The sequence below is a fragment of the Eptesicus fuscus genome, chromosome 1 (genome assembly GCF_027574615.1).
Source record: "Eptesicus fuscus isolate TK198812 chromosome 1, DD_ASM_mEF_20220401, whole genome shotgun sequence".
In the NCBI taxonomy this organism is placed as follows: domain Eukaryota; kingdom Metazoa; phylum Chordata; class Mammalia; order Chiroptera; family Vespertilionidae; genus Eptesicus; species Eptesicus fuscus.
Genome location: NC_072473.1, coordinates 2,552,268 through 2,575,819, shown reverse-complemented (window position 1 = coordinate 2,575,819; position 23,552 = coordinate 2,552,268). Strand labels below are relative to the sequence as shown.

At 53.7% G+C, this 23,552-nt stretch overlaps 1 protein-coding gene across 1 annotated transcript in view; it reads right to left on the bottom strand.

The window, feature by feature from the left end:
• Positions 1-21,011, bottom strand: part of WWC3 (WWC family member 3) — a 115,343-nt gene extending 94,332 nt beyond the window's left edge. Inside the window, exon 1 of the mRNA XM_054720307.1 lies at positions 20,740-21,011. Coding sequence (XP_054576282.1) covers positions 20,740-21,011 — 272 coding nt within the window. The remainder of the gene's footprint in view (positions 1-20,739) is intronic.
• Positions 21,012-23,552: the final 2,541 nt, after the last annotated feature.

Genomic DNA, 23,552 nt, shown 5'->3' with positions numbered 1-23,552 from the left:
CCTGACTTGGAATTTCAGAAAACACGTGCATGTCTATGGAACCGAATCCCTGTGCGGTATCTCTTCTTCTCCCTTCCCGCCCATCGAAATCTGTTCTGCAGCTCTAGACGGTTCGGCTCAGTGGCTAGAGCGTCGGCCTGCGGACTGAAGGGTCCCAGGTTCGATTCTGGTCAGGGGCACGTACCTGGGTAGCAGGCTCCTCCCTGGCCTGGGCCCTGGTCAGGGCGCATGAAGGAGGCAACCAGTCGATGTGTTTCTCTCACATCGATATTTCTCTCTCTTTCCCTCTCTCTTCCACTCTCTCTAAAAATCAATGGAAAAAGATGCTCGGGTGAAGAGTTTTAAAAATGTATAGATGTTTTCTGCAGAGTCCCTGTGTTGTTCCCAAAGTTTGTGTGCAAGGAAGTCCGTTAGGCCAGCAGGAGGCAGGGGAGGGGTCCCGGTGGCAGACTCGCAGGGCACGAGGCAGGCCCGCAGCCCCTAGCAGCCCAGGCGCCAGCGGGCCTGCGGGTGATACAGGACACCCGCAGGGTGCGCGGCCAGATCTGCGGCCGTGTTTTGTCTTAAGAGATTCCTACCCCCATGGCCAGCTTCCTACCACGAGAACTTCTTGCGCTCCAAAGCTCCCCGCCGGCCCCAGACAGAACCATCCCACCCTCCCAGGCATCCTCTGGAGCTGCGGGTACACGCAGTAGGGGAAAGAGTCTGATGGTATCTTTCTTCAGAGGCGAAGACCGCAACATTCCACATTCCCGTGATTCAAGTGATGACTCAAGCGAGCACCAACAGCGCTCTCTCCATCAGAAGGAACCGAGAAGAAATACGTGCGCAGCTCAACGTCCTGCATGCCATGGGGCCCCTCCCAGGAGAAGCGAGTGGTCAAAATGTCACGTCCTGCCCTAGCCGGTTTGCTCAGTGTTGGAACCACATACCGAGGGACTGCGGGTTCGATTCCGGTCAAGGGCATGTGCCTTGGTTGCAGGCTCGATCCCCAGCCCAGGTCAGGGTGTGTGGGGGAGGCAACCCATGGATGTGGCTCTCTCGCATCAATGTTTCTCTCTCTCTCCCTCTCCCCCTCCTCCCTCCCTTCCACTCCCTCTAAAACTCAATGGACAAATACCCTCGGGTGAGGATTTTAAGAATCCCAGTGTTGCCGGTGTGGCTCAGTGATTGAGCATCAACCTATAAACCAAGAGTTCATGGTTTGATTCCCAGTCAGGGCATACGCCCAGGTTGCAGGAGGCAGGCGATCAACAGATGATTCTCTCTCATCATTGATGTTTCTATCTCTCTCTCTCTCTCCCTTCCTCTCTGAAATCAATAAAAATATATATTTTTAAAATCACATCCTGAGAGGCCTGCCAAGGTGACAAGTCTTGGCGGTACTTCCGGGAGGCTGGGCCACGCTACAGGGCACGCAGTCCTGGTGAGGAGCAGCCTCGCGCTCAGTTAGCAAACGCTCTGCACAGGCCTCTCTGGGGCAGGGCTAGCGGCCAGCTGCTGCCGCTGATCCTCTGCGGAACCCCGGAGTCTGTTTCAATGCCCACTCAGTTCCTTCATCGGGCACCTTAGTTAAACTACTGCTCTGCCATGCTGCTTCTCGTTTTGGGGTGGAGGAAGGGCTTATCAGAACACCCTGGGTAGCTTGAGGTTAAGGGGCAGCATTTGGGGGGGGTTTTGTACATTTGTTTTTTATGAAAGCTTCTCGGGCGTTTTGTAGGAAACCCCAAGAATCACTCGTCCAGATCAGTGATTCTTAAGGCTGGTTGCTAATCGAGCCCACCAGAAGAGCATTTTAAAAATGGACGCCAGTTGTAAATCAATTATCTGATAAGGGTCCAGTAACCAGAATATACACTGAGTGGCCAGATTATTATGATCTCTGAACACATAATAACCTGGCCACTCAGTGTATATGTGTGTATCACACACATATATATTAGAGGCCTGGTGCATGAATATATATATATTAGAGGCCCAGTGCATGAATTCGTGCATGGGTGGGGTCCAGCCAGCCTGGCCAGGGGTAGGGTACATGGGCGGTTGGCTGGCCTGCCTGCTGGTCGAACTCCTGGTCGAGGGGACAATTTGCATATTAGCCTTTTATTATATAGGATATACACTGAGTGGCCAGATTATTCTGCGTTCAGAGATCATAATAATCTGGCCACTCAGTGTATAAACAACTCCTAAAACTCAACAACGTAAAAGGCCAACAAGCCAAAGTAAAAATGGGCAAAGAACTTGAATAGACGTTTGTCCTAGATATACGCATGGCCACCACGCACGAGAAGATGCCCACCATTGCTAGTCCTCAAAACCACGATGAGATGCCATCTAGCACCCATGCGGAAAAACACAAAAAAATAGATGCTATAATGAAATGGTGTTTGGCCATGAAAAGGGATGAATCCTGAGCATGGATGAACCCGGAAAGCATTATGCGAGACTCAAAAGGCCGCATATGCCAGGATTCTCCCCCCCTCCCCACGCATGCCCCATCCCCCTGTTGAACTTAACCGTTGGATAGGCTCATATGCATGCACACAAGTCCTTTGGTTGAACTCTCCCCCTCCCCCCACCCTCCCCTATCCTCCCTCTGAGGCCCGATAGTCCGATCGATGCCTCCTTGCTTCTGGTTCTGTTCTTGTTCCTCAGTCTATGTTGTTCATCATTTCCCCTAGATGAGCGAGATCATGTCACTAGATATATACTTATGAGAACTGAATGTGAGACGGGCAATAATAGTTATGCTGACAGGCAGATGGATCAGTCTGTAGTGAGTTTCTTTCTGGACCAACAGTTCTATTGAGACCCAATTTCAATGTCCACCGTTCCTTATGTGTACATGTCAGCACTGACCCCTCAGCTCAGGATTCTATTTGTAGGAAATGTCCGGGGTTAGCAAACCATAGGCGCACAGCACAGACTGGTAGTTGGCAGACCTGTGAGGAGGGAGCAATGGGGAGTGACTGCTTAATGGGTACAAGGTTTGCTTTTCTCTTCAGTGGTGAAACTATTTTATAGGAACTAGAGAGAGGTGCTGATTGCACAACACTGTGAATGCACCAAATGCCGCTCAAGTAACCATTTCACATGGTTAGTGGTTACATTTATGTCACTGAACTTCACCGCAGTCTTTAAACGTGAGGGCAATGGATATCAGGGAGCTTCGTGGGCCCTGCTGGTCAGCATCTCCTAGCTCAGTGGTCGGCAAACTCATTAGTCAACAGAGCCAAATATCAACAGTACAACGACTGAAATTTCTTTGGAGAGCCACATTTTTTAAACTTAAACTATATAGGTAGGTACATTGTTATTAACTTAATTAGGGTACGTGGTATTTTGTGGAAGAGCCACACTCAAGGGGCCAAAGAGCCGCATGTGGCTCGCGAGCCGCAGTTTGCCGAAAACGGTTCTAGTGTGTGTGTGTGTGTGTGTGTGTGTGTGTGAGTGTGAGTGTGTGAGTGTGTGTGTGTGTGTGTGTGTGTGTGTATACAAATGCTCCCCAGGTGCATCTTACATGCATCTAGATTGAAAGCGTGCAACCTGAAATTGATATAAAAATGAAAGCACTGCTCGATCCCCAGTGTGGGGTGTGCAGGGGGCAGATGATCAACGATTCTCCCTCATCACTGATGTTTCTCTCTCCCCCTCTCTTTTCCTCTCTGAAATCAATATAGATACTTAAATTTTTTACATCAGAGCACTTCTAGGGCTGAGACCTCAGAAGCTTACCTGATGCACCACCACGGGTGAGGAGGGTAAAGGGTATGGCATGCTGGCCCATCCTCCCTCTGAAAAGAAACAGGCATTTTCAGACAACAGGGATAGACAGGAAAACAGCGGCCATCACAGCTGGGAGGCCCTCAGGAGCAACGTAAGCAGGCGCTATGGGAACTCACAATCCTGGCCCCAGAATGAGGGAAGGACCCGGAGTTTTGTCTGTCCAACTGAGCACAAAACCACCGGAGAGGTGTCCTCAGCATCAACGCACCGTGCTGTGTTCCCTACCAACACCCAGGAAGGCAAATGCTATAGACCCTGATGAGAACCGAGAAGGACCAAAGGGGCAGGCGAAGCGGCGGCCAAGGCCAGCGCAGCGAAAGAAAGGCCGAGCGGACTCGGCGCTGGCTCAGCCCGTGGTGAGAGGCGCCCTCAGGCAGGAAGGCCCCGGCCACCCGGCTGCTGGTGGCCACCCTTTAGTCTGTGGCTCCTGCGGGAACCCACGAGCGAGACCGGCCTAAAAACAGAAACGAAGCCGGGGGCTGCGAGCCTCTGCTGCTCCCCTCGTGTTCACTGAGGGGGTTCCAGAAATCGGCTTCACTGAGACTGCCCAGCGCCTTCCTTCTCTGGCTTGTGGAGAGCTGACTTGGATCCCGTCTTTCCAATAGACGTGCGGCCTAATTCAAAGGAACGGTGGTCTCCAGGCCGCACTTCCCTTGCACGGGACGGAAAGAGAACTTGTTTCTTCGAAACCCACTTATTACTACAAGAAGGAGAACTTTAAAGTAGGACTGCCTTTGGGGGGAGGGAAAAAACCCAACCACTTCTTAACACCTCGCAGCTCTGCAAACACTCCCAGCCAACGGCCGCCCGAAACCAATTCCCGTAACTCCTACCCCGGTGGTGCCATTATGTCACTGGTGTGCTTCACGGAAACTTTCCCAATTGCCTTTCCCTTCGCCCGGGAACACGGGGGCCTTCTCGCCCTCCGGGTGGAGAAGTGCAGCCACTGAAGCATCAGCGACCCCGGGACAGGGGTGAGCCAGAGGCGTCGCATTGCTTCTCTTCCACAATCGCTGTCCTGTCCGCCGACGCTGACCACCTCCTGTGGAATCCAGGTTTGGCTCTTGCTCCCACCCCGCCACCTGGGTGGGGTGAATCCGCAAGCTTTTACGGCTCCCCAAATGAGAAAAGTCGCATCTGCCCCCAGAGTGACAAGCGAGGGGACTGTTGTCAATGGTGCGAAAAGGGTTGACAGCCACTCCACCCGGTGGAAGCGTGGCCACTGACCACCCGGGACAGATGACAAGCCAGGGCTATGTCTCTCTGCTTGACATAACAAGATAAAAATTAGCCCATCTGAAGGAAACGCGGACTTCGGACTCCAAATATTTACTGAGCTGGCACTCGATTTAAAAGGGAGTTGTTGACAATGACTCAGGAGAAACAAGTATTTATGTGTTACATGTTTATAGAAAACTGTATCGTGACTGCTCTTTTTCAAGGAGCTGGGTGATAGATGGCATAAGAGAAAGAATTCTGTCTATTAATAATGTTAAAGGCGCGATAAGCACACGAGTTCTTATTTAAAAATTAAAGCTATGCCTAGAGCCCCGAGACAGAGCCGGGGGTTGAGAGTTGCCCCACCAGGAAGGATTGGTTCTGGCCACCACGGTGGCACTTCCAATGCGAATGCTCCCCTGTTCTCCCCTGAGCACATGTGAACTCAAGAAGCTATTTTTGGTAATCCTTGACATTTTTGTCAATATGCCATCTGCGTGGTGACATTTTGGAGCTTTATGATATTGGAGGGGGGAGGGTTTGATTTCGGGCGTCTCGGCTTTTAGCAGTGAGGTTAACGAGGCGACACTTTTGGAGTGACCGGAGCCGCGCGGAGCAGCGCAGGGTCTGTGTGAGATGCCGTGGGAAGCCTGCGAAACCGTGTCGCGCAGCCTCGGCAGAGAAGTCACGGTGGGAGGAAACAGAGGCCAGTTAAAGAGGCACCGTGTGCCCAGAGCCGGCAGCCGGGCCCTGGAGCGTGTCATCGCAGATCCCACGCCGCCCACTGTTAGAAAGCCACGACCCACCGCCTTTTCTGAAATAATAAGAGAAACACATCGGTTTCTAAACACTAAAATTGGCAAGATTATATGGGCCTTCCAAAAGCCTATCTAAATCTTCTCTAAGGACATCCCCTGAGGGTACACAGCTCCACGACTAACAGCAAGAACGGCAGACAGCCGCCACACACTTCCTGTTCCCCGGAATTCCTATGCCCCTAACCCCCTGCCCCCCCAGCAACTAAAACTCTGGGTAGCATTAAGCAATAGGGTTCCTGCTGTAGTTAGCTAACACCCGCATCACATCACATAATTATCGCTTCTTTTTCTGCAGTAGAACATTTAAGTTCTCTCTTAACAACTTCCAAGTATACAATACATTACCAATAACCACAATTAGATCCCCAGAACTCACTGTATTTTTTAAATATATTTTATTGATTTTTTTACAGAGAGGAAGGGCGAGGGATAGAGAGTTAGAAACATTGATGAGAGAGAAACATCGATCAGCTGCCTCCTACACACCTCCTACTGGGGATGTGCCCGCAACCAAGGTACATGCCCTTGACCGGAATTGAACCTGTGACCCTTCAGTCCGCAGGCCGATGCTCTATCCACTGAGCCAAACCAGTTAGGGCCTCACTGTATTTTAATGAAAATCTTTCCTAAAGTGGTTATTTTCCTGCCTTGTTATATAGTCTTCTTTTTTTTTAATATATTTTATTGAATTTTTTTTACAGAGAGGAAGGGAGAGGGAGAGAGAGTTAGGAACATCGATGAGAGAGAAACATCCATCAGCTGCCTCCTGCACACCCCCTACTGGGGATGTGCCCGCAACCAAGGTATGTGCCCTTGACCGGAATCGAACCTGGGACCCTTCAATCCGCAGGCCGATGCTCTATCCACTGAGCCACACCGGTTAGGGCTAGAGTAGTCTTAATTTGCCTATTATTTAAGTGATCGAACTCCCCCTGGGTGTCTTATGACAGATGCAACATCCTTTTTTTGCGGGGCGAGGGGAGAGAAGTTCTACTGTGGGTTCCTTGACTGCAAAGTCCCCATCTGCTCTGAGTCCCTTCTCTCAAGTTGGTTAGACTTTCCTCTAGGATCTTCTATCCTGCACCCCTCACCTCATCCACCCCCCACCTCCACTGGTCAATGGTTACCTTGATTAGACCCCATATTCTCCTAAGATCGGGGGTCAGCTGTTTTGTTTTCAATATGTTTTTATTGATTTCAGAGAGGAAGGGAGATGGAGAGAGGGAAACATCAATGATGAGAGAGAATCATGGATCGGCTGCCTCCTGCACACCCCCCACTAGGGATTGAGCCCGCAACCCCGGGCATGTGCCCTGACCGGGAATCGAACTGTGACCTCCTGGTTCCTAGGTCGACGCTCAACCACTGAGCCAGGCCGGCCGGGCTGGCGGTCAGCTGCTGTGTGTAAAGAGAGTAAATATGTTCAGCTTGCGGCCACAGGGCCTCTGTTGAGTGACTCACCTTAGTCCTTGCGGCCCAGAAGCAGCCCCAGACAATACGCGTGAGCATGGCTGCGCCCCAATAAAACTTTATTTACCGACACTGAAACTGGAGTTTACACAACTTTCACAAAATACTACTCTTCTCATTCTTATTCAACCATTTCCAAAGGGAAAATGCACTGTTATCTTGCAGGCTGTACGTAAACAGATGTGGCCTGGCTTCAGCCCTCAGGCTGCTATGTGAAAAACACTGTGCTGAGATCCCCCAGGGCCGGACATCACATTTGGGAAAGAGTTTCCACTCAATCAACATCGGTTCGGCCCCGCCGGCGTGGCTCAGAGGCTGAATGTCGACCTGTGAACCAGGAGGTCACAGTTCGATTCCCGGCCAGGGCACATGCCCGGGTTGTGGGCTCGGGCGATCCCCAGTGGGGTGTGCAGGAGGCAGCCGATCAATGTATCTCTCTCTCTCTCTCTCTCCCCCTTCCTCTCTGAAATCTATAAAAATATTTTTAAATAAATAAAATAAATATTGGTTCGTCAACTGATAATAAGCATTGTCATTCTCGTACACGTAAGAAAATCTAGCCACGAAGAAATCCAGGGAAGGAACGCGCGGTGGCGGGGGTAGGCGCGGGCCGCCCCAGCGCTGGGCTACTATTTCACATGGTCTTTCATTTCGGGGCTGCCTTCTCATCTCATGGAGAAGAGGGGCTGGGTGATCTTCATGGTTTGCTATGCTCCGTGGCACCAGGCGCAGAGGTAGCATCTAGATTATGAATGTCTTACCACATATTATCGATTTTTGGCTTCCTGGCCCCAACTTTAGAAAAAATGTGAAATATTTTACGCTTCTCTCTGTCTCAAAGCAATAGACTAAAGGCTAGATGAAGCTGATCTCTCGTCTTTGATCTTCAGTTCATTTTGCTTCAAGGGTGCCGGCTGCTCCCATGGGCAAAGTTCGCACAGCTGCCCTCGGTTACAATCACAAGAAAGTGTGTCCCCTGCATTAAACCAAAAGCAGAAGCAAAGCACGAGATGCCTATGACATGGGGGGACCTCAAAAACATGATGCTGAGCGAAAGGAGCCCGACACCAAAGGCCACATAGCTCGGGGTCCCATGGATGGAAATGTCCAGAACAGACAAATCCACAGAGACGGGGCAGGCTGCTGGTTGCCAGGGGCTGAGGAGGGGGTGACTACTGATGGGCACAGGGCTTCCTTTTGGAGTGAAGAGAATGTTCTGGAACTAGACGGGGCGGGGGGGGGGCAAAACATTGTGACTGTATTAAATGTCACAGAATTGTTCATGCTAAAATGAGCTATTATGTGAATTTTACCTCAAAAAACACATTTTTAAAAAGAATAGTGGTAGATCTGTGTATTCTTTTTAAAAATTGACGCATAGCACTGTATTAGTTTCAGGTGTACAACATGATTTGATATATGCATATATTGCCTAACGATCACCCCATGGAAGTTCATTAACATCCATCGCCACAGAGGAACAAGAATGTTTTTCTTGTGACGAGAACTTTAAAATTCTACCTTATTAGAATCTTTCAAATACACTGAATGGCCAGATTATGACGATCTCTGAACGCATAATAATCTGGCCACTCAGTGTATATCCTATAGAATAAAAGGCTAATATGCAAACTGTGCCCTCGACCAGGAGTTCAACCAGCAGGCAGGCCGGCCAACCGCCCATGTCCCCTCCCCCTGGCCAGACTGGCCGGACCCCACCCATGCATGAATTCATGCACCGGGCCTCTAATATATATATACTGGCCACTCAGTGTATACACTATAGCACTGTTAACCTTAGTCACCATGCTGCAGCTCTGCGTATTCTGATGGCGGAAATGGCACCTAGGCATGTTGTTAAGTGCAAGTGGCAAGTCGCAGAAAAAAAAAATTGATGGTATAATCCCATTCAGGCAAAATCCCAAAACAAAAGCCGGGGTGTGTGCACATACAGTTAGGGAGAGGTGGAGAGAAGGGACTAGGGCACAAAGCCATAGGCATGTGTGGTGTCATTCGCATATGGCAAGAATGCCTCCTTGGTCCTGGTGTAACGGAAACAACACCCCGGGTCCCTGTGGGCCTGAGCATTTTCGAGGCCACCCACCGTCATTTCTACGCACATCTGTGCAGCACCAACCGAGGACTGAGCGAGGTCAGCGGGAGACGAACAGCTGGCTGCAAAGAACTCAACCAAGCAGCAGTTTGGTCGCCATGATGCCGAACAATTCATTTCTCCTAAGTGTTTTGCTGCTTTGGCTGCATCTATTGGTTGGCTGGTCACACGAGGTTACATTAAACTTCATAAATGAGTACAACACGCTTCATAAGGGCTTACTCTTAGGACAGCATCACCCCCTCTTTGAAAACCTCAATTTTCGCCTGGCCATGGTGGGTCAGTGGCTGAGCATCGACCTATGAACCAGGTCACAGTTCAATTCCCAGTCAGGGCACAGGCCCAGGTTGTGGTCTCGATCCCCAGTGTGGGGCGTGCAGGAGGCAGCTGATCAACGATTCTCTCTCATCATGGATGTTTCCGCCCCCTTCTCCCTCTCCCTTCCTCTCTGAAATCAATGAAAATATTTTAAAACAAAAAGAAATGTCCATTTTCTCTTAGAAGTAGGCCAGTGTGCGCCAAGGGTATTTCGGGACAGAAGGAAAATGGGAGGGAGGGTGTGAATCCGAGCACCGCAGCCAGCCCAGCCCTGAGCTGGTTTCCGAATGCCAGGCCCCCTCCTGGAGATGGAAGCTCGGCGGGCCAGCTGGACAGGACCCCAGCCTGGTCCCTGACCTACACGCAAGGTCTGCCGGCCATCCTGGGCCATACCTCCCCCCTCCCCAACTCCAAACCCTCACGGCTTCCCTCACACATGCCCACCTGTCCCAATGGAGCTGCTGCTTCCGAAAATTAGCAAAGACCCAGGGGGAAAGGGGCAAGAGACGTTTTTCAAAAAAGACAGGCTAAGCAATTCTCATGCAGCATGCAATAAGCGATATTTGTTACAACTCTGAAATTCCAAAAGCACAAAATAACCCCCTAAGATCAACATTGTTAACTGTACTGGGCTGTGACATCAGCATTAGAAACACAGTGTACTCAAGGCTCAAGTTAGGGAATAGAAACTTGCCAGAGAAATTTTCACGAAAGTATCAGAGTGAGATGAAGGAAGGAGGGGAAGGAGGAGGAGGAGGAGGAGGAGGAGGGGAAGGAGGAGCAGGGGGAGGAGGAGAGGGGGGAGGGGGAGAGGGGGGAGGAGGAGGAGAGGGGGGAGGGGGAGGAAGAAGGGCTCTTAAATTCGCATGTATACCACCACCCTGTTCGCCTATGCCGATTTTCTTCATTCAATTCTTTGAAAAGTTCATATGTTCATATGATTCAAAAAAACAAGAAGAAAAAAAATCTATTGCCCACCCCTGACCGCATCTCCACCATTCCCAAGCCATCTCCCCCAAGCAGGTACACAAGCAGTCAAATCTGAACACGGACCCTCATTCCTCCCTCCTAAGGCTCCTTCGGGCTTCCCCGTCTGGCCTCCAGACCAGCGACTTCCCGACCCGGCTGCGAGGCGGCCCACCTGCCTTCGAACATTCGAGCTGCCTCGTGCGTGGGGCTGCCGGGGCGTGGGCCCCAGGCTCTGCACGCGGCCGCCTCGCTCACGGACCTTCACCACAGCCCACACCGGGCCCGGGTTACATGGGAAGAAAGCGAAGCTGCAAGAGGTTAGGGGGAGGCCCAGTTCGATCCATGACAGCCCCAACCCTGAGGCAGGTCTGCCCAGCTGCTCCCCAGAACAAGGGTGCCTTCTCCTTGACAAATAAACAAATGATCGTCTGGGCCAATCTGCACAGAAAAACTCATAAACTCATAAAGTCTCTCCATGTCAAGATTGCCAACTCCGATTTTGTTAAGCGCCAGCACGTCCGATATCACTTTGCCACTCGCCCCGGCGCAAAATGGCTGTGACTCCGGGCTCCACGCTGCGATCCCCCGGGACCTGAGCTCGCCGGCCAGGTCCACCGCGCACCGCCCGGCGGGGAGGCCCGCTCCCGGCCAGCAAGGAGCCGAAGCCGGCAGCTGGGGAGCAGGGCAGACACCAGCTGATCACGGCCAGCCCAGACCTCGTTTTTTTTCCATCGAGTACACGAGGTCATGTTTATATTCTGACATTGTAAACATATGAATGGTCATTTCTCTGTGAGTAAAACAGTTGGGAGTTGACATAATGGAATCCAAGACATAGCTATTTCCTGTATTCTGCAGGGAACGCCCCGACCGGGAGGGCACCTCGGGGCGGCTCCCGCAGGAGCCCGAGCCGCACGGTGGAGGTGGAGCAGCGTTTGGCAAGGAAGAGAAACGGAGCACGATCCCGGCTGCGACACGGATAAACCTTGAAAACATTATGCTCAGCGAGATAAGCAGACACCGGGCCGCAGATTGAATGGCTCCGTTTATACAGAACGCCCAGAGGAGGCGCACCGAGGGGGACAGAGAACAGATGACTGGTTGCCAGAAGCGGGGGGAGCTGGGCAGGCCCTGGTCCTGGGCACAGAGTTTCTTTTGGGGATGATACAAATGTCCTAGAATTAGATAGTGGTGATGGTTGCACAACCCGGGCAATAGACTGAAAACCAGTAAATTGTATACTTGACAATGGGACATTTTATGATACATGAATTAGGTCTCAATTGTTTTAACCGGGGGTAATGTTCAGGGCAAATCCAGTCCGCCCACAGACCCAGGGCTCCCCCACACTGGAGTCAGGCGCCTTCCCACGGCCTTCCCACCAACAGAGCTCCGAGTGGCACAAAGAATCCGTCTCCTACAATGGCTGCCTGGGGTCCTGCCTGAGCTGCACGTGGCCTTGGCCGGGCCCCATCCCCTGGTGGCACGGAGGCCAGGGCACAGGAGTCGCTGGGAAGACCTCTGGCCGCGGCTCAAGGCCCACCCAGCGAACTGCAGGGCTCTGTGCCCTTGGGGTTGAACCAGCCAGCTCCCTCCCTCCTTCCCTGTCTCCCTCACCTCCTTGAGCTTTACCAAAATTAAAAAAGAAAAAGGGCCCTTTGCCCGGCCGGCATGGTTCGGTGGTTGAGCGGCGACCTATGAGCCAGGAGGTGGCTGGTTCGATTCCTGGTCAGGGCACATGCCCAGGTGGTGCGTGCAGGAGACAGCCGATCAAAGATATTCTCTCTCTCTCTCTCTCTCCCTTCCTCTCTGAAATTAAAAGATATATATATATATATATATATATATATATATATATTTTTTTTTTTTTTTTTTTTAAAGAGGGCCCTCTAGATGGCAAACACTGGCGATTGCACTGCTCCACAAGCAGTCCCTCAGACCCCCTGCCCTGTCCTTGCAGAGCTTCTGAGCAAAAGCAGAGGGGAGCCTCTCACTGCTGCTTCATCCACAGCGGGAATCGGAATGTCTGGGGGCACCTCAGGCAGACGGACAGCCCCACCCACGCACTCAGAAGGCCAGGCCAGCTCTCTCCGTTGCTGCAGAACACAGAAGTGCTCACGGATTCACTTTCTTCCGTTCCACCGTGGATGTGCATGCACTTGACATGCAGTAACTACCTATCAGTTGAGGATATTCGAAAAACTGAAGAATACTCTCGTACTAAAATATATCCCCGAAGTTTCAGATGCTGTTATTACTATTGTTATGGTATAGTAAATTCAGGGTTTGTCATGTAAATATGTTGAACATCCTTTTATTTTTCATTGAATTCAGAGAGGAAGGGAGAGGGAGAGATAGAAACATCAATGATAATAACCATTCATCAGCCACCTCCTGCACACCCCCCACTGGGGATAGAGTCTGAAACCCAGGCATGACTAGGGATGGAACCGTGACCTCCAGGTTCGTAGGTCCACACACAACCACTGAGCCACACTGGCCAGGCTAACATCCATTCTTCATGGAAACACAGAAATCAGGCCTCTGTGGTCTTCCCCTCTGTATATAACAGCTCAGTAACTGTCAATCTGCTTGAAACCGATTCAGCTCCTAAGCATGAATTATCGTAACCAATTAGACAAAAGCAGATCCAGGTTCTCAACCAGGCCATATTGCCCTGCCAGCCCCCCACCCCCACCCCAGGGGACCCGTCGCAATGTCTGAAGACACTTTGGGTTGCAGTGACTTGCGGGTGTGCTACTGGCATCGATGAATAGAGACCACTGGTGCTGCTAACCATCGGACATCCGCAACACAGAGCTAGCCAGCCCCGCTCTAGAGGAACACCGGCCCCCGCTGGCTACGCCAGGACACTGCCCGTCAGCAACACAGTAAGGTGAGCAAGGCAACACGCTTCTCCAAGGAACCAAGTCACTGCGCACTCGCCGTCACCAGCAGCAGCCGGAACAGCGAGGGCTTGTGAGTGGGGTTCATGGGGGGCTTTCGGGCGGACCCCTGCTGAGTCTCAGGCCTCCTAAGGTGTCAGCCAGATTCCTTTGGTCCCCTCCCGATCTCACCTGCCTTAATCCAAGCAGCGGCTAACTCCTGGCACTTCCCGCTCCCTTCACAATTCCTCTGACATGATCCCTGCCTGGCCTAGGCCTAGGGCCCCGGCTCGCTCTAGCTCAGGCCCATCACTGTCTGTGAAACCCGCTGATGGTTCCCAACTGGCCTCTTCTCTAGGAAATCCACCCCACCCTCCGGCCCCTATTTGGCGAGCTCATCCCATCCGACTTGGTGCCTAATGTGGGCAAGACTCCAGGCTCAGTCCACAGCAATAAGGACCGCTAGGCGGGTGGGGAGGAGAAAGTGGACATCAAATGCTTGGTGTGATGCCACCTAAGCCTGCAATAGACGTCAGCTACTGGGCTGTTCTCAAAGACACCACGCTGACCAGATGCGTCCGCGCTCACGCGGAACAAAATGCATGCGGTGCATTCGTTTCCTACTGCTGCTGTGAACAAACTGCCGCAGACCGAGCGGCTCAAAACAACACAAGGCGCTCTGGCCAGTGTGGCGAAGAGGCGAGAGCATCGGCCCAGGCACTGAAGGGTCTCGGGTTCAATTCCCGGTCAAGGGCACGTACCTGGGTTTCAGGTTCGCTCCACGCCCCCGGTTGGGCGCATGGAGACAACCAGTCCATGTGTCTCTCTCACATAGATGTTTGTCTGTCTCTCTCTCTCTCTCTCTCTCTCCCCCCCCCTTCCTCTCCCCCTTCTACTCTCTCTGGAAAGCAATGGAAAAAATATCCTCAGGTGAGGATTAACAAAACAAAACATTAAAAAACACCCACAAATGCATTGTCTCACGGCGCTGGAGGTCAGAAGTGCACGACCAGTTTCATTCGGCCAAAATGGAGGTGCAGGGCTGTGTGCGATCTCCGGCTCTACGGAAAGCCTAGGCCCTGGCCTCTTCCGGCTGCCGGAGGGGGGGGGGGACCTTGTTTGTGCCAAGGGCCATTGGGACAGTTATAACATCACTGGAGGGTCTTATAAAATCATCAGCTTAAAAATGAGCCTGCTCCATTTGGTCAAGCATCCAATTAACTCACCCCTAAGACCTCGGCAGGGCCAGACCACGTGATTTCTCAGGCCTTATACGGGCTGCGGGCCGCACGTTCCCCACCCGTTCTAGAAGCTGCCTGCATGACGGGCTCATGACCACGTGACTCGCAACATCTGCTTCTGCTGCCACGTCTCCTTTCCTGACCGAGCCTCCTGCTTCCCTCTTGTCAAGACCCTTGTGATTCCACTGGGCCCACCAGCTAATCCGGGATAATCGCCTCATCTCAAAATGGGTCATTTAACCCCACCTACAAATGTCATTTGCCATAGAAGGCAACTTACTAATCGGCTTCAGAGACGAGGACATGGACATCTTCGGAGGGTCATTATTCTCCCTACCACGGGGAGGGGTTCAATATCAGACAGCAGTGGGTGCCCGACAGAAATAACCAGTGGGTACAACACGGTGCAAGGGGCACAGGCCCAGCCCGGGAGGGCTGAACTCTGGAGTTGGGCACACGCTGCCCCTCGCGGGTTCTGGGAATCAAGGTGACCAAGTCGCCCGCCCTTGGCCTAGTTTCGTCACCTGCCCACCTACACCTGTGCAGCCTTTGTGGGCTTTCAGTAAAAGCATCCACGCAAATGCCTAGAGCACTTGGCTCCTGGTAAGCACTCCGCATACATCTGCCATAACCACAGACCCACGGGACTGCAGCGGGGAGAACCAGTAGGCGGCAACAGCGTGGTGCGTGCGGCCTTAGGGGGAAGGAAAGGAGGACACAAGCGCACTGTAAGCCCCGGGGAGGCAGGGGCCAGGCTGCTGGGGCTCACCACTGCAGGCCCGCACCCGGGAAGAGTGCCCGAGACTAGGAGGCTGTGCAACGGTGGACAGATGGGTACATGGATGGATGGATGGATGGATGGATGGATGGATGGAGTAGGGATTGGGGATGGATGGATGGATGGATGGATGGATGGATGGATTAGGGATGGATGGATGGATGGAGTAGGGATTGGGGATGGATGGATGGATGGATGGATGGATGGATGGATGGAGTAGGGATTGGGGATGGATGGATGGATGGATGGATGGAGTAGGGATTGGGGATGGATGGATGGATGGATGGAGTAGGGATTGGGGATGGATGGATGGACGGAGTAGGGATTGGGGATGGATGGATGGACGGAGTAGGGATTGGGGATGGATGGATGGAGTAGGGATTGGGGATGGATGGATGGACGGAGTAGGGATTGGGGATGGATGGATGGATGGATGGGGATGGATGGATGGATGGACGGAGTAGGGATTGGGGATGGATGGATGGAGTAGGGATTGGGGATGGATGGATGGATGGAGTAGGGATCGAGCAGTTGGGTGGCACAGTGGAAAGAGCACTGGCTCCTGGTCAGAAGTTCAAGTCCCTGTCCCTCCAACTCCCAGAAGGACGCACACCTTGACTGTGGCCCTCAAGTGCGAAGTGAGAAGTTTGAACAGGTCAGTCCGAGCTCTTCCAACCCCAACGCCGTGGGATTCTCAGTTGTGTGTGGTCTTGCCTGAGTCTTCCCTCCCCTACAAAGACTCGGGGTCAAACGGTCCGACTCCCTCATTTATTCCGAGCACGTCCAGCACCTCCTCGTCTCCAGTACTTTCCTCACGTCTCCCCCAGCGCTGAGCAAGCCCCCAAAACCCCCAATCCCGAAGCTAAATGGGTGAGAATAAAGACCACCCCCGGCTCAAGTGAGTCCTCCCTCCTTTTCCTGGAAGCCACACCAGCTGCTAGTAGCACCTGGTAACCACCATTGTCTTCGTTTTACATGTCTGCCTCTCTCTCCCAGACAAACGTCCCCATCTACCGACCCAGCGCACAGGAGGCCAGGGCTCTCCTTAAATAGATCCCTCCTTTCACTGGCTTTAGCGGGGAATAACTGAACGCAGTCGATGTAGCGCTGCCTTTATTCCATCAGATTCATTCTCTCACTTCTTGGAAAGGCTGCCAACGTGAGCACAAGGACTGGGCTGGAGGCGGCTCCCCAGGCTCCCCAGGTGACCTTTCACTCGTCACTTGGCCCGAGGGCTCCTGAAGTAGCAGCCACAGAGACGGTGAAGCAATGGCTTCCACCTCCAAAAGCAGAGTGAAAGGGACGAAAAGGAAACTTAAGAGATTTCCAAACATCCGGGAGCTATTTTTGAAAATGAATGACTTTTCCATTCACTTAAAAAAAAAAAAAAAAGGAAGGAAAGAAAAAGAAAGATATTAGACCAAGAATAGACCAAGAAGTAGTTGTTGATCATCTACATGGAAGAACATTCTTGCAGGAGTCCCCCCCTTATGTCCTTAAAATCAAGACACTCCCACACGTTCGTACAAACACTACCTATAAATGAAAAATGGAGGAATCATTACTTGTTTATCAGAAAGTTTCTAGAATACCAAAATAGACTCTGTGGGATAAATATAGTAAGCGTCCTATTAATTAATACTAAGTAAGTGTTCCAAGAAGGTAGCAATCAGTGATGTCACCTGGCTCTGTTCTGTGGGCCTCCAACCTGGCAAACTCCCGAACCCTGGATTGTTTTCTCCTTAAAGCGACAGCCTGCCCAAAGGACTCCTACTATAACCACAGAATTCTTCCACGTGGCGCAGGCCACACCCGTCTCGTGAACAAAGGGTCCCTAAAAGCGCCTGTGATGCCATCATCGGGGCCTTCCACCATCATCGTGATCATTTACACTCTGTTCTGATCGCCAGTGTGCCACGGCTCACCATGCTTCAGCTGCTCAAGGCTGGCGTTTCCCGGCGCACACCGAACCCCAAGTGGCACCCGCCCAGCCCCTCTATAGGACAGGGTCCGCGCGGCCCCTCAGGAAGCACACGTATGGATGCACAGCCGTCCAAGGCACGGGGTTTTTCCAAAGGAAGCAAAAATGTTCTTCCCACCTAAATGGGAAATGCCTTTTAATAAAGTGGTGACTGAACTCGGAGCTCATATACGTAGAATACCACAAAAGACTCGCCCCCAGAAACTACCCGCCACAGAAACGGTGAATTAACTCTATGTTTTTAAGGAAAGATTTTGGTATGATTCCAAAGACTCTGAGAAGTATACTCCCAGTACTGACCTGCAGAGACAGTGCGTTTAAACCTAAGGCAGGTTCGGAATCAAACCAAAGCCTTCTGCTTTGAAAAGGCGGCCGTTTCCAGCCACATCTGTAAGATGGTCCCTCAGGCTGCAACCTCTTTGTTGTGACTTGAAAAAGCAAGAGCCACAGTAATTCACCAACATGCCCTGAGCCCGCAACAGCAAATGCTGTTAAACACAACAGTAAGTGGAATGAACAGAAAACTCTAGAAGGGATTGTTTACCACCCTTGGCCCTCGGTTACTTCACTTACAACAGTATATTTTTTTAATATATTTTATTGATTTTTTACAGAGAGGAAGGGAGAGGGATAGAGAGTTAGAAACATCGATCAGCTGCCTCCTGCACACCTCCTACTGGGGATGTGCCCGCAACCGAGGTCCATGCCCTTGACCGGAATCGAACCTGGGACCCTTCAGTCCGCAGGCCGACGCTCTATCCACTGAGCCACACCGGTTAGGACCAACAGTGTATTTTATACTATTACAGTTCGTGCTACATGACTTGACATATGAAATGTTTTAAGTCAGCAACCATGTGCACCTCACCTACTACAAGGAAATTCCTCCATAATTTCAAGTTCATTTTGCATTTTCTTTAAAAACCTATCAACTTGCCTCTCGCCTGCCAGTTCTGTCTTTGGAAGCTGTTTGGGGAAAGCCCTCATTTCTTGCACACCGTCTTCTGATCACATGAATCAAAGGCCACTCAAAGGGGGTTTTAACTGTCAGATGCATATGGACAAAATGTGCTCCAACCCAGTTTTTTCCATATCATAAAACAAGTCCAACTTTAGAGGACAACCGGTCACCTATAAAAATCGGCAGGGTTCTGTTTTGAAAGGAGAAGAAGAATGACTATTACACCATTTACACCCTTCAGAGACTCCCCTTCAATGTTTGTGGCTTGCCGAACATTCCATACATATTTCGGGCAAGGTATTATGGGAGCTGCAGTGCAAGCTGTCCCCTGCTGAATTTTCACTCACTATAAAAACAATGTCTCATAAAAGCATACACATGTTTTTACTTTACCAAAAATGTAAAATATCCACTTTTGTTCACTCAGACGACACTTTGGGCATTAGGAACAAGACTTTTTAAAAATGTCTGCAAAGCGGGGGGCCGGGGGGGGAGTCATGGAGGAACACAGGTTTGTGGAGGAGAGAGCAGGCAGCGTGCATGAAGCGCGCGGAGAGCTGACTGCTGGAGGGTCTGCTCACCTGCGTCCTGGGTCGCTCCACAAACAAGGCAATTCTTGCATTTCTACTTTTCACCCTGAACCCCCACTCCAGTGGAACCACCCCTGTTTTATATTACCCTCATAAAACGCGCCTTAGCCTTTTCTAAGCAAAACGCGCTTCTTAATTGGTTCATTTTCCAGTTGTTTGGGTTTTTAACATACACACAGCAGAAAAGGGCACCGCATTCCAAGCAGTTCTAGCAATTCCAGAACCATCCGAGGCTTGATCAGACAGCTGTGGCTCTGGCCTCTGGTTAAAATTATACCATGATCTCACCTGATTTTCAAAATAACTAAGCATCCTTTTAACCCATAAAGCTGTGCTGGGACTACCTACGCCTCTGGGTCCAGGGTTTGCCACGTTCAGAGCGAATGTTAGGGCACCGCAAGGCTGTCGCTTTGTTGGGCTTTGTTCTGCTTTTCCCTGTCTGAACCCAGAAAAACTCTTCAAACAATCATTCAAGCAGCTTCCCTCCTGCAAGTCTCTTTGCCGGCGGCCGGGCCACGCCGCGCGCTGCCATTCCTGGGCAGGTAGGCGGAAGCAGGCGCGATGTCACACTTGGCCTGTTCGAGTCTTAAAATCACTGGGAAGCCCAGAGTGTTTCCTCTCTGGCACTCGGGCCGTGGACAAAATTTGCTCCAGACAGGACAAGATATCAGATAACCGCGGGAAACACTCGGTTTCACCAGAATTCCCGAGCCCGTGAAAACTGCATCTCAGCAAAAGCAGCCGAGCCATTGAAAGGGCTCCAGAAAAGCACCATTCCGCGGCCTTAATTACATGCAAGAATCCGTGTTTGACTCCATGCGGCTTATTTGCATGAAGAATAAGACAACCTAGCGCCCTATTCACTGCTCGCACAAAGGGGAAACCTAAAATTCAACTCTTGTTTTTCGTTTCTTCCCAAAGCATCTGGGTCTAATCATCCTCCCTTCTGGCCGCAGTACACAAGGCTGTTTCAATCAGGATTGTAACTCAGTGTTTAAGGCGCTGGAGAGTAACTAACCATCACAGCTGGGAAGAGGCTCTCCCAGCTCCCCGAGATCTGGGAACCCCTGAGGTGTCCCGCCTGGCCGCGGTCCCGGGATGGAAACTAGGCTGAGCCCGCCAGACAGGGAGCCCGCACCAGCAAGCTGGGCGCCAGCCTGTGCTCCAAGGTGACAGCTCCTCTGGCCGCCGCGGGGCCGGGGTGCTCGCGGGGCCAAAGCCGGGGGCGGTGGGCCGCAGAGGCCCGGCGGGGATGGGCGAGGCCGCGGCGGAAAAAGGAAAAGAGGGCCATCCGTCAGCCCCGGGAGAGGAAATTCCAGGCGCCCAGCTCCCAGGCGCCGGTCACCGGGTGACGTGAGGGAACCCAGTCCGTGTGTCCGCCGCGGCGGGGGCCGGGAGGAGGCCGAAGCTCCGCGCTCCGGGGCTCGAAGCCGGGAGAGGAGGTGCCTCGATCCTCAGCCAGGGCCCCGGGGATGGGGACGTGGGGGGGGGGGGGGGCGCCCTGCTCGTCGCCCGATCCGGAGACCTCCCGGTGTCCCCGAGCCTGTCCCCGAGCCCAAGGGATGGGGCGTCCGGGTGGCGGCCCGGGCCCCGCGCCGGCGCCCTTACCGGTCCCGGGGGTCGATCCACGACGTCTGGCGCGTGTTGTGGTCGATGTAGAAGACGCGGCCGTCGTAGTCGCGCGCCTCCTCCCAGCCGGCGGGCAGCGGCAGCTCGGCGCTCTCGCGGGCCCGCAGCGGCGCGGAGGGCGCGGGGGGCGCGGGCGCGGCGGGCGGCGCGGGCGGCGGCGGCTCCCGCGGGGTCTGCACGGACGGCGGCTCCCGCGGGGCCTCGCGCGCCTGGCCCCGCCGCCGGCGGCGGCCGCCGCTCAGCCACGGCATGACGGCGCGGGCCCCGCCGCCGCCCGGCCGCCCCGCGCGCGACGCCTCCTCAGCCAGCACTAAGGCCCGGGGCCCGAGGAGCGGGGGCGGCCGCGGGGAGCCGCCCGCCGCGCCCGGTGCATCCTCCGCCGGGCGCCCGTGCCCCGGCGCCCGCCCGCCGCCCGCTGGTCCGGCGCGGGGCCGTGCGCGCAGCCAGCCGGCTCTGTCCGGGTCGTGCGAGTCGCTGTCGCGCCGAGAGTCACAGCCCCGGAGCGGCGGCCACCGCGGCTGCGGGTGACTCCTCAGTTCCCGCGGCGCGCCCGGCCATCTTCGTTCCTCGGCGCGGCCCGGCCGGGAGGGGCGGGGCGCCGGCAGGCCACGCCCCCGCCCCGCCCTCGGCCCCGCCCCCTCCTGCTCCGTTCCCAGGCCCGCTGCAGCGCCTTCCATCTCCGCCGGCCGCTCCGCCTCCGGTCTCCCTCGGGGCTGCTCTGCGATCCGCTCCGCTCCTCTACCTCAGCCCCCACCCGGTGCGCAGCTTCTCCTCCTCCGACCCGGCCGGCGGCTCTTTTTCCCCCCATCCATAACACTCCTCCCCCCTTGCCCCGCGCTCCTCCCTCTCCCCTCCCGCTCTCCTCCCGCTCCGCCACCTCCTCCGGCCTCCCCGGGAAACCGCACGGGGGCCAGGATGGGCGCCACCGCGTCCGTCCGCCCCCGGGCCACCGCGGAGGGGAAGGGGGGCCTCAGCGGCCTGTCTAGGCTGACTCCTTGGGGCCCAAACAATTCCCAGGGGGACAGGGCGGTCACCTCACTTCACCCAGTCCCCGGGGCCTGGGGCCTCCCCTCTGCCTTTTTGGGGTGCGGGGGAGCTGTGCCCCGGGTCTCCCTAATAGCAAGATGGTCTCGCGAATGAGGGAGCCAGTAGCCGGAGGGGGACCCCGAGGCCCGGTCCTCCTGGGCGGCTGGGAGCTGGGCAGGTGGCCACTTGGTGGCCCCGGAGAGCCCCGGAGCGCTGGTCCGGAGTCTCCGCTCTGGGCCAGGCCCCCTGAACTGCCCTGAGTGTTTCTGTCTTTCCCGCTGGAGGATCCCATAGTCTGAGCGCAGAACCAAGTAGGCTGGGGAGCAAGCCAGTTCCTCTCCTAAAACACGAAACCTCACTGATCATTTCTGGTCCACTCACAGCTCATAGCGGGGAAAACTGAAGTCCAAAGCCGGGGTTCTCTCTGACTCCAAAGCCCCTCAGCCGCTTAGTACTGCAGATCCCTGGCCGCAAGACTTAACGTCAGGAAAATATCGGCGAGGTTCTAAAACACTATTAACAGTGATGCCAAACTACCCAGTAAAACCCTCAACACGGCCCCGTGTGGCTCAGGGGCTGAGTGGCCACCCAGGAACCAGGAGGTCACAATTCGATTCCCGGTCAGGGCACACGCCTGGGTTGTGGGCTCAACCCCAGCAGGGCACGTGCAAGAGGCACCCGATCCATGATTCCCTCTCATCATTGATGTTTCTATCTCCCTCTCCCTTCCTCTCTGAAATCAATAAAAACATATTTTTTAAAACCCTAAGAGGGATTCAGATGGAGATACCTAGGAGAAGAGACTAGAGGGAACTGGTCCAAAATGCTCACAGCCATTTATTTGCATTCCTTTTAGGGGGAGGATTTTTTTTTAAATCATTTACCTTCCAAATTGTTTGTGAAATGATCATATCGCTCTTAGAAGGGGAGAGTTGTTTTTAAAAGAAGAATGCGAAGACATGGACACTGCTCGTGGGGGCACATCCCAGGAAGCCCCCCCCTCCTCCCAGCACACCGCAGAAGCTCCCCTGCTGCCCACGTATCTGTCCCGCCCGCATGTTTTATGCAGGAAATGCCATAACCTTTCAGTGGAACCTGCGCACTTAGGCACTGGCCACGTGGAAGTGGGGAGAGCATCACAAAAGCAAATACTTGGTGATTTTCAGTTGCCGGGAATGCCCAGTGCGCAGCGCCCTGCTCTGACACCTTCCCTGCCGATGGGCATGATTTCTGGCCCAAAGGACTGCCACTGCCTTGTTTTCCCCCCTCTCCCTGCCCGGTCCCCCCCCACACACCTTATCGCCCCACATGGCCTGGCTGAAGCTGCATCCTGGCCCTCCCAGGCGTCATATCATCTCACAATGTCACAAATCTGGGCGCTCTCGCTGGAAACGGCCCTGAATGGGGCCGCAGCGTGCTGGAGGACAGCCAGCCTCTGCAGGGGGAGGTGGAGAGAAAGCACATCCCGCTCAGAGGGACGGAAGGAAGGCCAAGAGGAAAAGTATCCATGAAGAGGAAGGGGTGGGGGGAGCTCCATCCCTTAGGAGCTGAGGCCTTTGCCCGAGGGGGACAGGTGTGAGGTAGTCGTCCTGCCTGGCAGCGAGGATGCACTGCAGACCTACTACGTGCGGGCATCGTGCTGGTGTTGGGGTGCTGTAGAGAACAGGACAGTCTGTGCCCGCCCCACCGCCCGAGTCTGCCGCTAGACAAAGAAACAGGCACTGAGGGCTGTGACGTGTCTACAAATTGGGGGCTCTGAGGCCTTG